This window comes from Trachurus japonicus, chromosome 19 (genome assembly GCF_045865225.1).
Source record: "Trachurus japonicus isolate A0001 chromosome 19, Traja_1.0".
In the NCBI taxonomy this organism is placed as follows: domain Eukaryota; kingdom Metazoa; phylum Chordata; class Actinopteri; order Carangiformes; family Carangidae; genus Trachurus; species Trachurus japonicus.
This window is the reverse complement of record NC_140925.1, coordinates 4,820,576-4,833,198: the sequence shown is the minus strand read 5'-3', so window position 1 is coordinate 4,833,198 and position 12,623 is coordinate 4,820,576. Positions and strand designations below refer to the sequence as shown.

Here is a 12,623-nt window from a genome sequence, read left to right as displayed (position 1 = left end):
TTTCTCACCATTTCTACCAGAACCCAGAGCCGATACCTCGTCTTCGTCTTCGTCTTCACACCTACGTACAGCCGGTCTTGTTTCTTGTTTTGGAATTGCACAGTGAAATACTAAAAATAACGCAGACTTGAACCCTATTGCCTCAGTAAAAACGATATCTGCAGGGAAACTGCTGCAGAAGAAAACTAATGAGCTCAAATAAAACAAAAAATATTAGATTTATAGCTGTATCCTTTGACCTACATCCTGTAGCTCTGAACGTCGGCCGTTCACATTAACAAAGTCCCCGTGACTGTTTTTGTTTTCTTCAGCTTTGCAGATCTCCATAGCTACTGATTTAAAGCGTGCCTCACAACCTATTCTGTTTATTTTTTTTAAATTCATTGATTAACCTTTATCAACATGTTGGTAATGAAAGATAATTTAATTTGATCTGCACTTCAGTGGAAAACAAATTTATTTGTGAAGCATGAGTAAAAACAGAATAAGGTGCTTGATACGCGGTTGCCCATAAAGTTGAAATTAAATATTTTTCTCGTGAAATGATTGCGACAACGTGATTTATTCTTGATAGATAAAGTGTACTGTAGGCTATATATTCTCAAAACTGTATTGATCAATCTCTTCCAAACATATCACTGTTAAAATGAAACCACAATTTAACCCTTATAAATGGTAAAATGGTAAATGGACTTGCACTTATATAGCGCTTTTCTAGTCACTCGGACCACTCAAAGCGCTTTACACTGTAATGGTCGCATTCACCCTTTCACACACATTCATACAGCACTGTTCGCAGACAGGCTTTGGGAGATAATCATTCACACACATTCACACAGGGCAGGTGCGGGTTCAGTGTCTTGCCCAAGGACACTTCGACATGCAGACAGGGGGAGCCGGGAATCGAACTGCTGACCTTCCGGTTAGTGAACGACCCGCTCTACCGCCTGAGCCACAGCCGCCCCATAATAATAATATATAATATAATAGGAATCAAAAGAGAAATGTGTCTGAAAACAAAATTCTTCCAACTTTATGGTCAACCGTGTATAATACTGTATTCTTACGAGTTTATTCTGGAGTAACAAATAATCATATTAATGTACAATGCATTTTAACACTTAATAATTAGGAGCCACAGCTGGAGACTTTCTTGTTTAATGATTTACTGACCTCTCACCATGCAGCTAATTTGTTTCACAAATAATTAACAGCATTTTAATTATCTGTGAAGTATTAATGAATTATTTGACCTTGAGAAAAACCCTTCCATAAAGCATGTTGTTGTTGTTGAGCACTGTTTCAAAATCATCTCTAAGCAAAGCCAAAATTTGATATTGGATTAATTTTACAATATCAAGTGATTATTTGATTGGATTAAATTAAATTGCAAAGTGATTTACTGGTGAACTGCTTTACATTTCATACCAAAGAAGAGCCAATGACTGTTCAACATCCATGCTCACAGGTTGAACAGTAGGTCAGTACTTTCACATCGATTAGGTCCAACCACGCACACAAACAAGACAGAGGAGATGTTAGAGAGTGGTAGATTAACAAAGCCACAGGAGGGATCGTCAACATCTCAGATCGGTTGTTGTTGTGTCAAGTGCCAGTGGTTCCCATCAGCAAAAACAACCGACAGCAACACATGGTATAGTTTTCACATGCTCTGAAGCAAACACTGTGGTTTGATGCTGGTTGGTTGTCATTAACTGACTCCAACGATGTGCCTGCTGCAGATTGAATAAGTGCACAGGGGTTAATGAGTCAAACCACACACACACACACACACACACACACACACACACACACACACACACACACACACACACACACACACACACACACAGACACACAGTTGCAATTCTGCCATCCTGCCAATGCACTGCGACCAGTTTAATATCACAGTTCATTATCAGCTTTGCACCAGTTTCACTTGTGGAAATAAAAGCGATGTTATGCTTTCTTTTTTTATCTGGTTGAGTATGATGCTCAACAACGATCAGTATTGGGCCACCACATGTCAGTGATTGATACATTCTCCTATTGTTTTATATTACGTTTTTTCTCAACTTAGTTTGCGATGACTCTCTGTAGCAGCATTTATGCTGTACATAAATTACTACAATATGAATATATCAGCTCATCAGGTTATTCCTACTTTGACAACTTTCTTATTTCTTCTACTTGGAATTAATTTAAGAATACTGTGTGCATTTCACACAGGGCCGTAATGTCAAATAAACCAAGCATTTTCAATACATCTTGAAGCGATAGTTCAACATTTTTGGCAAATGCTCCTATTGCCATAATCCCTATAGTTTTAGGGATAGGGTCGTTACCATTAATTGCCGGTGCAAGCTGTTTTTAGATCCGCGGGGCAGAGACGCAAGCTGCTCAGCTAACGCAACGGAGGTGCACGGTACTTTTGCCTTTCCTTCATCAAACTCGTCAAATACACAATCCAACAACTCTCAAAACGCTCTGGTGGACAAGTTGTGACTTGCACATTCACCACGCTATGAAATAGTGTGTCGTAACCTACTGGTAAAACTATAGGGATTATAGTCATAGGCCAATTTGCCAAAATGTTGAACTATCCCTTTAAGTCAACTTGATGCGTTCAACCTTTCTAGCCCTTTAGTCAAGAGAAAATAGTCCACTTGGTGTTGAGTACGTTCATGTTTATCTGCATTAAATTTGCTCTCATTGCAGATTTGCAAAGGAGCACAGACGGGCAAAAGGTCAAAAAAACCTCAGTAGCTAATGAGATTAAAGTTAAAAAAGATCTTTGTGCAGCTCAGCACCACTGCTGCATTGTTCATGATTATGGTTTAGATAATCTGTTAGCTAGCAACCAAAACATTATGCAAAGCAGGATGAAAATAGAAAATTAATCGATTGGTTTTAAGACAACAGTGTGGGAGCGGTCTGAGATGTTTCACCAGCTGATCAAAACAGTTTCATGTGCCATTCACGTGGTGGGCATGTACTTATTTAAGAGTCTCATCCATCTCAAACTTCAACCAGAGAGAGGACAACCCCAGGACATGCTGAACACATCAGACACCGCAGGTATGGTCATTTAATTGGAAATCCGTTTTTTCATTTTAATGAATGGAATGTGATAAAAATTAGAGAGCAAGGAGAAGATGCAGCAAAAGAGCAAAATTATAAGGCATCTTTCCTACATTTTATATCCATAACTAAACTTAAAAATACCAATTTTGCACAAATTTGCACATTCAAATTGTAATCCGCTATCAAGGAATGGCAAATAAATCATTACAAACTGATCTAAACAATGAAATTCAGGTCAGTCTGATATTCTGAAAGTTTATGGTTGGTTGCAGTTCAAAGGCCACATTTGAGTCAGTCATGTTGCATTGAATTGAGAAGCCTTTTTTCACACAAGTTTGTTAAATGTCAAATGCATTTTTTTTCTTCAGATCTGCGGTTTTAGTGCACAGAAGGAAAAATAACACCTGACACCTAACATGTAAATGAGAAGAGAGATATGAGGTAGTTTTGAAACAGCGATAAAGCTTCACCAGGGAATATTGTAAGAGGTGCCCGATATATATCGACACAGTCAGAAGTCCTGTGTGAAAGTTGGGTGGGGGCGTGTGAAACTGCAGAAACTATAGAAATGACAGTGGGACGAACGATAGTTGAGTACGTATCAGTTTTATGACATCCTTTATTTATTTTTTTAATCAAATATTTGATTTTCAGGAAAGCCAGAGTTTTAAACGCATCTAAGGCCGGAGCCTGAGCTGGAGTAGAACCACCGGCATATTAGAATAAGAATGAACATTAAAGTTCAAATTAAAATAGTTAATTCTGTGATTAACATTTATAATATCAATAATAGCTGCCCAAGAATTAACCTCATTTATGTATGGAACAGAAGTGGAGTAACAGAAAGCACTGAACCGCCATCATCTAACCTTACAAAAAGTGATTTGCATAAAAGCTTTTGATGATCGAATGAAAAATCAGCAGTCAATAAAGAGAGTTGCGTTTTTATTCATTTAGGAAATGGTATCAAACAAAATGTTTTACCCAAACTGCAGCTGCAACATGGAGCTGAAATCGCAACCATCGGCTTCGTTTTAAAAAGGATTTCCGGACTTCATCTTAAATTAGTGCTCGAAATTGCACCGTAGAAATATCACGTCGACACAACAACCCTCATGAACAACCTAGGAAATGTTAACCAGTATTTAACACAAACTGGAAAACATTTGGAGTTTACATTTAACAACCAACTAAATTACCGGCTTGTTGTTTACTGAAATGAAAGATTTCATGAATTTACAATCACATTTAGTCTCAGACCTCGCTGAACACCTTACCTCAAACCTCAACTCACTAAATTGAGTTTTACAACTTCCGAGACCAAGTTACGTTTGTCAGGAAATACACAGCTTTAAATCAACAGACAAGAAAAGACCCAGCACTGCGCCGCTCCTCTTACCTGTGAGGTTAGCTCCATAGTGTTTGTAATCCGCTGTCAAATGAAGAAGAAGAAGAAGAAAGAGCAGAATTTATTTGTTGTGTGCAGCCTCAGCAGCAACAGATTGTCATAGATGAAATGATAAAAAAAACTAGTGGAAGTGGAAGTTATAAAGGCTCTTCGCACGCGACACTGACTGATCTCTAAACCTAGAACTACCCACGATTTCCCCCCTGTGCCAACAGCCTGATGCCAGTCACGCAACCTGCAGCATTGTGACTCAAACAGCCCATTTGCAGTTCTCAGTATCTCTTTATATTTTCATGTAAAGTGCAGCACAAGTCGGCTTTATGTGCTGAAAGTCAACCTACTTTCTGTGTCTAAAAGGCTTGTTAATTGAGCAATAATACGTCCTTGGGAGTTTTTTTCCTTAAGGGTAGAGGATGTTGTTACGCTTGCTTTGTAAAGGCCTTTGAGACAAACTGTTTGTAAAAATACGAATACTAATTACTTACGAATTACCCCAAAGGGAAATTCATTTGTCTATCAGTTAATCTCGTAGCGTGGTACTTTATTGCACTATTGTGACGTATGTTTTACGTTATACTAAGTGCTGCGAGTATTTTTGCTTTCTTTATTCTTTGACTTGTTCACCTGCCCTTTCTCGGTGTGGTGTGCGTGTCCACAAAGGTTTTTTTTCTGCAACTTCTATCAGTTAATCTACCACTTGCAGAAGAATAAAAAAAAAAAAAAAAAGGCAGGCTTGTCTTGTCTTGCCTTTACGTTGTCCATGTCTCACTGTAACACTTGGCAGAACCCAGTGGTTGGTTGCACTTGCAACCACAGTGACAACTCACTACTCTCAAAAGAGATCTGAAGAAAAGCCCCTTCTGTTTGATATTTTCAAACCACTGGGAGAAAAATTCTTTCTCTGTCTCTGTTTAAAGTGAACGTGCACTCATTTTTATTTCTCTCGCTATACCTATGTCTTTAATCGACATACCTGAGAAAAGTTGATGATATTGACTTGAAGTTTTATAGGTGAGTAAACTTGTCCTCATTCTTCCCCCATCAGCAATGGAAGCCAGTTTCAACTCTGATATCGATGACCCGTATGGGAATATGAGCAAGGGAGGCCTCAATACTGACAACATTTTCGACTCTGATAATTACTCAGACCTTTGGAATAGCAGCAACAACTCCGACTACGACGGGTCAGCTGATTGGTGCGAGGCCGGTGAGCAGGCGGAGTTCACCATTAAAATGTTCCAGACCTTTGCTTTCTGCGTCATCTTCCTGCTGGGCGTGTTGGGCAACTGCCTGGTGATCGCCACCTTCGCCCTCTACCGCCGCCTCCGGCTTCGCTCCATGACCGACGTCTTCCTGTTCCACCTGGCTCTGGCCGACCTCCTCCTGCTCCTCACGCTGCCACTGCAGGCCATCGACACTCACCACGGCTGGATCTTCTCCGTCGGCCTCTGCAAGCTCATGCGTGCCTGCTACGCCGTCAACACCTACAGCGGGCTGATGCTGCTGGCCTGCATCAGCGTCGACCGCTACTTGGTGGTGGCGCGAGCCCAGGAGATGTTCAGGCTGCGCAGTCTGATTTTAAGAGTTGGGAAGATCGCCGGTCTGGGTGTTTGGATGGCTGCGGTGCTCCTTAGCCTACCTGAAATCCTCTACTCTGGAGTCTCGGAAGTGCCTGACAAATATGGAGAGCTTCATTATTACTGTGGCATGATAATGAGTGGAAAGGTCAAAATGGTCCCCAATGGAGCCATCATTGTCATCTTCTGCCTGTCCTTCATCATCATGGTGTTGTGCTACTCTTTGATTGGCCGAGTGCTGTGTGGGGGGAACGCTCCGAGGCGTGGGAAGCAGGGGCATCGGCAGCGCACCTTGAAGCTGATGGTGGCCCTGGTGCTGGTGTTCCTGGTCTTCCAGCTGCCGTACACCGTGGTGCTGTCGCTGAAGATGACGGGGGAGTTCTGCGATCCTCTGACGGAGTACATCACTTGCGCTTTGGCGTTCGCCCGCTGTTGCCTCAACCCCATCCTGTACGCCCTGGTCGGTGTGCGCTTCCGTAAGGACGTGTGGAGGCTCATCCAGGATTCGGGCTGCCCGTGCGGTCAGAACATGGAGCCGCTGTCGGTTATCTCCAACTCCGTCACGCCCTCCTCACCTGCTGTCACTGTGCTCTCAGTTTGCCCTCAAACATCCCCTGAACGCAGTCACTCCAGTAACGAGAAGCCGCTGCTTCCCACCAAGTTTTAGCTTCCATTGACCAAATAATGATATCTAATAATGACATGAACAACCTTGTTATATATTTTGCATTGTTTATATACCCAAATCAGGTTTGGTCTCTGTAAGATAGTCAGCATTATAGATTGTTTGTTTTGATGCTTCTGTAAATAAAGTTTGTCATGTGTCAGTAAAAGACTCGTCTTTCCACCCATCTCATAGACGGCACCGGCTATCATTAACAGTAAATGTCCTTTATGTTAATTACTCCACCTTCAAATGTTAGAGCTCAAAATAACGTTCTTGTTTGTCTTGTGGTCCGACCAACATCCAAAACCCAACGACGTACAGTTTGCCGTCATATGTGACGCTATGAAACTCATCGAAAACATCACATTTGTGAAACTGGAAACAATTATTTTTGGTATTTTTGTTTCAAGAGAAAAAATCTTCGCATATCTATTTTGACAGGTGCGTAAGAGAGGGACCAGAGGATCGAAACTTATACGTGAAGAGAAAATCCCACACACTGTTCAACTTGCATGGGTATTTTAGTCATGGCAACGTTTCGGTCATTTACGTAGACCATCATCAGGCAAAAACAGTAGACACTCAGAAGTCAGCTTGAATTGCGGAATGGCTGCAATGCAAGCCCACTCCCAGTCACAGTGATCACAGAGATAATAATCATATCACAACTTAATATCAGTTATACCAAATGTCAAAAAAGATTAAATCAGGTACACTCTGGGAAACAGACACTTTTAGATTAAGAAAAAAAAACGAAACAATTATAGATTAAGGAAAAAAAAAGACTATGATTGAAAAGAATTCACTCACCACAAAAGTTTCTCATTATTTTCTGTAAATGGACTGATTGATTAACCATTGCAACTTTACATTTTATTCAAACACCAAGTTGTTTTCTCCTGTTTGTATAAACTTACATCACTGTTTTTTTTTATTTTATTTTTTTACCTTTTATGATCATTACACATGAAAGCAACAAATGGAGTATTTTGTTAATTGAACTCTTCCACTAAATCCACTTTGTCTTTCAATTTCATCTCTAGTTTTTCAAAGACAACAGACGCCCAACACTTGGGTTTCAAAATGACGAGCCGTGGCAGGAGAGAGTGCAGCAGTCCGGCGCTGTAACGCTCAGTTTTGACCACTAGATGTCAGCGTAATGCAGAGCCCCGGTTTACTAGTCTGACTTTAAAATATGACTGTGCTCTTTGTATTTGTCCAACTTTACTCAGTGCTTATGACCATTGATGTGTTGTTCAATCTGAGACGCCTTTCTGCTAAAGAGTAGTTATCTGAGTGACTATAGTCTGCAGCACTCTCCAACCAGTCTGCTCATTCACATCTAAGCTGTTTCTCATTAGATATTTGAATTTTTGGCTTCAGGATTTAATGCTACATGATTGGCTGACTGCATGACTTCACAACACAAGCATTATCACATTTATCTAAACTCTAACTTACTGTACCTGGTGAACAAAGTTCCCCCACTGAATGTGTCACACTCCATTACCTGGCAGACCATTACCTTATGTCCCGTGTGCTGCTGACCAGGTGTGGCCAGACATGTAGGGATCAGTGTGACGCTCATTATTTATTAACAACAGCCGCTTCCACCTTCCAGTAACACCTCAGTCATTCTGCAGCCAACACAACAACAGAGTCCTTTGGCCCTCTCGGAGTAAACAGTTATGTCACCGCTGCTGCTACACACAACTTATGACTCTGATTATGTGCGTGATCCTCTTTAGCGGCCACATTACGTGTGGTTTGTCAGGACGCAGGGTATTAGGAGTGTGTATGTATGTGTGTGTGTGTGTGTGTGTGGTGACGCAATGTGTGAGTGAGTATGAATGAAGCTTTGATCGCAGAGGGGTTGTGACGCTGTGAGCCGCCTCTGGGAACTCTTCCTGTGGTGTTAGTTTGTTCACACTTTGCAACTCCAGGTCGATGCTTTGCATAATCATGTGGCCAAATAAAAAAAACACCATGTCCTGTAACTATAAAACACAGATGGGAGGAAATATTCAGATCTGGATCAAACTCATAGATCTCAACACCATTAATACATCTGATTAGTTTTCAACCAACATGATGATAAGATAAGATAAGATAAGATGAGATAAGATTTACTTTATTGTAAATTGTAAAAGCCACAGGACTGACAGCAACATAACGGACGATTTAATACAGCAACAAGAACAACAACGGGCATGCACCAGTGCATTTGGAGATGAAGTAATTGGATTAAGTGCGTATTTGGAATAATATTTCCCCCCAAAAAACTTAGGAAAGTGTGCAATAATGTTAATGGAAAGCGGTAAATAAATAATGCTAAATTTAATATATGCCATTTTCTCCCCTGAGCTCCACCTCACGTGACATCAATGTACTAATGCAACGTAACCAGACGTAAATATTTATATATTTTGGACCCGTCAAAATTTATAAAATTATTATTTATATATAAAAACAACAGTAAAATGAATACTTTTATTCTGCAACCCCTCTAGATGTTCTGTGGACATATTATTTTTGAAAAATGAATCGTTTTAATGAAAAAGTTGTAGCTTTAACCTTTAACTTAACTTAACTTAACTTAACTTAACTAAAAGTGTAAATTAAAGGATTACCAAATAATCGCCACGTAACCTTTAGATGCTAATCCCTGAATTGCGTGGCTCAGTTTAGCTTTCCATAAATAAATTGCCAACGAAACATTTGCCCTCTATTCCCACCTCCTCTGTCTCACTTCAGTGCAGCCTTCACCTGGCGGCACTAGGACCCAGGGAGCTTGGTTCTCCCTGTCTCTCTGCTGTAGGAGTAAAGCCGCTGCTGCCTTCTGTCTCTCCGTGTCCCCGTGTTGTTGGATAGACTGAGTGGCTGCCTGTGCTGGATCCCTGCCGTCCTGCTTGTCCCCCTCTTTTTGTTTTTCCTCTGGATATGAAGGTCCAGAGACTCCCAGCAGCATCCCACAGCAGATGGACCGACAACCTCCAACTTATTACATCCAGACCCGGCTGAGTTGATTCTCTTCACCTGAGAGAGAGCTCTGTAGTTTCACCTGCAGACTTTCTCACCTCACCTGTGCAGACAGAGACACACAGAGGTGACACCTTTTTTTTTTTTACCTGTTAGTCTTCTTTGCCTATGTATTTTTTTTTTTTGCAGGCAGCTCCAGCTACAGGCTCTGAACTCTATCTCCTCCCTCTTTTCTCTTTCACTCGTTCAGCTGTCACTCTGTCTGTCACTCACAGGATATCCCCTTCCCTCTTTCTAGGGTTTCATAATGCACTGGGATCCGTGCGAGGTCTGACTCTCATTCAGAGGGCGAGGGGTGGATTTCACCCCGCTGCTTTCTCCTCGTTTGAGACTATGGACAAGTAACGGGTGCAACTTCAACGTGGGGTCATGGAAATAATAAGAGGTCACTGTCCAGAGCCTTTAAGTGAACTTTGAGTAGGTACGGCCTTATTTACTTTTTTAATTATAGATGCTCTAACACTGTGTTTAGCTGAGGCTGATTTTCCAGGAGCAGGGTTTTTGTGCATGTGCGAGTTTTTGGATCTATCGGACCCGCAGTCATGGGGAACGCAGCAGGAAGCATGGAGGTGCCCCACTCCAAGGAGGGCAAGGCGACCCCAGAAGGCCCCCAGAAGCAAGGCGCGGGGCCGAAGCTGCCGATGCCGCCGGAGAACGAGCTGGAGGAGCGCTTCAGTGCGGTGCTGGTGAGTTTTGAGATGAGTGACGTCAACGACATCAACTTTGACACAGAAGAGAGAGAAAGAAAGAGCACAAAGCGAAACGACACATAGACACAAAAGAATGTAGAATATGTTGGAAATGTGCGAGTCCTCAAGACTCAAGCTTATCGCTGTGCCAGGTACACAATGCTACTGTGGAAAGATACATAAGAGCTCCTTTATGCTGGGGCTTACTGCAGCATTAAGCTCAGTGCATGGTCGGAGGAACAGATAGAGGAGGGGGTCAGATCTGTTTACATTTACTTAAGAGGTGCAACTCAACTTTTACTTTTTCAGATTAGCCGTTACAAAGAGTGGTGCATTACATGGACACAACTGGTGACACAGTTTGCACGACCTTTGGCTGCGTATTTCAGAGAGAGGGAACTTTTAATCCTGCAACATATGATTCTTCAGACTGTGGTGTTGCTCTAACTTTGCAGCAGCTGCAGCAGCAGCAGCAGCAGCAGACTGGAGGAGGCTCTCATTGCTCCCAGTTCATAAAGGTTAATACACTTTAAACAACAAAATCAATAGTCGAACAAAAGTTTCTTCAAATCTAAACAAGTCAGTATCATTTTCTTATTGTCAAAGTGAGTAGTTTCTGATCTGACAACAATATTTCTCTCTCTGCGTGATCATTTGCTGCTGAGTCTGGTTTAGGTTCAGGCCCAAAGTCCGCTTGGTTAAGATTTAAAAACGTCTCTGATTGAGAATTAAAGAAAACATCGTCCACTACCAGGAGGAAACTGGACACACAGACGAAGCTGTCTTGTGTTGAAATCACTCACTCTGTTTGTTGTTGACCCACCCACTCCCTCCTCCTCATTATGAGTTTCTGCAGTGTCACACTACATTAGCTTTCTCTCTAATGCCATCAGGGCTGAATGGGAACAAAAAAAATAAACCCTGGAGCCAGGTTCAGAAAGCAAAGGAGGGATGTTGAGGTGTCCACATACTTTTGGTCTTGAAATGCAACAGGAAACACTAAAGAGCTTTTTCTTCTGGTGTCTCCTCCTCCGTGTCTCTAACCCTCCTCTCCTCCATATGCATTTGCTTTCAACTCCAAATCAATCCATGGAGCGGTGGATAATGTTATTTATCATCTACCATGTTACCATGTGTATATCTGTGTAGTCTTATCTGTCATAAACAAGAGATTACGGGTTACGTGGCGCGTTACGTTTGTGTGGCGGTGCCGCAGAGACGAGAGCTGGGACACCGGGTCGGAGGCTCTGATCTTACAAGGTTGGTTTTCAGCCAAGAGATGCTAGGTGGAAGGCAGAGAGCCTCCATTCTCCCTGGAACTAGTTACAAGTCATTGATTTAACCAGCACTAGGACTCTGGAGCTGCGTCATTAAGGTTAAAATGTTGCAAAGTCCTGCATAGTTTCTCTTTAAATCACTGTTGCTGCCTTTCAAAGTTTTAATGTATCGCTTCCTCAACTTGTGTCCAACTCATTATGAGAGAACCATTAAGATGATTAGGGGAATTCCTCATTACTTCCTTCACTGAGCTCCTGGTTGACTCACAGGCAGGCAGTGAAGAGCTGAACCTGACGACAACCAGCATAACAAAAAAGCAAAAACAAAACAAAAATAGTAGACCGACTTGAGTCCTGCTATGTTCGATATGTCACCAGGCGGCTGCATTCCTTGTGTCAGCCTTATCTGAGGGTTATCATCTCAGTGATTCCAGAGCATGAAACGTGAAACAAACAGGCCACGGGCTCATTATCAATGATGAGTGTACAGTACTTTAGAGGAAAGGCCTCTTTTAGTCTGTAAAGCCGTGATAAATGGGATCCACCTGCACAGAGAGGCAGCTCAATCGATGTGTGTGAGCAGTAAACACTCCTTCTTAGGGCAGAACCACGACTGTAATTACCTCTGCTGAGGAGCTGATGTGTCAGGGAGAATATCTCTGCACCGCTTCAGCTGATTTCTTTATTTAGTTTGTCAAGAGACGGGACTGAGGAGCATTAAAACCTGCAGAACTAATCAAATCGATTGATCTGACCGCTCCATCTGTTCCTCTCTTTGACGCTTGTTCAGAAATGACCTCACAGGACACACCAATCTGGACAAAGCGGGAATCACCAGAGGCCCTGCGATACGATATTATTATATTACCATACTTGTGTCTC

The 12,623-nt window shown here is 41.9% G+C and overlaps 2 protein-coding genes across 2 annotated transcripts in view; both read left to right on the top strand.

Annotated features, from left to right (window-relative positions):
• Window positions 1-5,520: 5,520 nt before the first annotated feature.
• On the top strand, window positions 5,521-6,904 carry ccr10 (chemokine (C-C motif) receptor 10). The gene has a single exon (XM_085761049.1). The coding sequence runs from the start codon at window positions 5,540-5,542 to the stop codon at window positions 6,734-6,736; it is 1,197 nt and encodes a 398-aa protein (XP_085617175.1). The 5' UTR covers window positions 5,521-5,539; the 3' UTR covers window positions 6,737-6,904.
• A 3,353-nt stretch (window positions 6,905-10,257) lies between these two features.
• Window positions 10,258-12,623, top strand: part of LOC146967194 (formin-like protein 1) — a 52,724-nt gene continuing 50,358 nt past the window's right edge. Inside the window, exon 1 of the mRNA XM_085761169.1 lies at window positions 10,258-10,461. Within this exon, the coding sequence (XP_085617295.1) occupies window positions 10,318-10,461 (144 nt within the window). The 5' untranslated portion in view covers window positions 10,258-10,317. The remainder of the gene's footprint in view (window positions 10,462-12,623) is intronic.

What these genes read in the sequence shown, in the direction of transcription:
- ccr10 (XM_085761049.1), top strand. Translation starts at nt 5,540, where the DNA reads ATGGAAGCCAGTTTCAACTCTGATATCGATGACCCGTATGGGAATATG.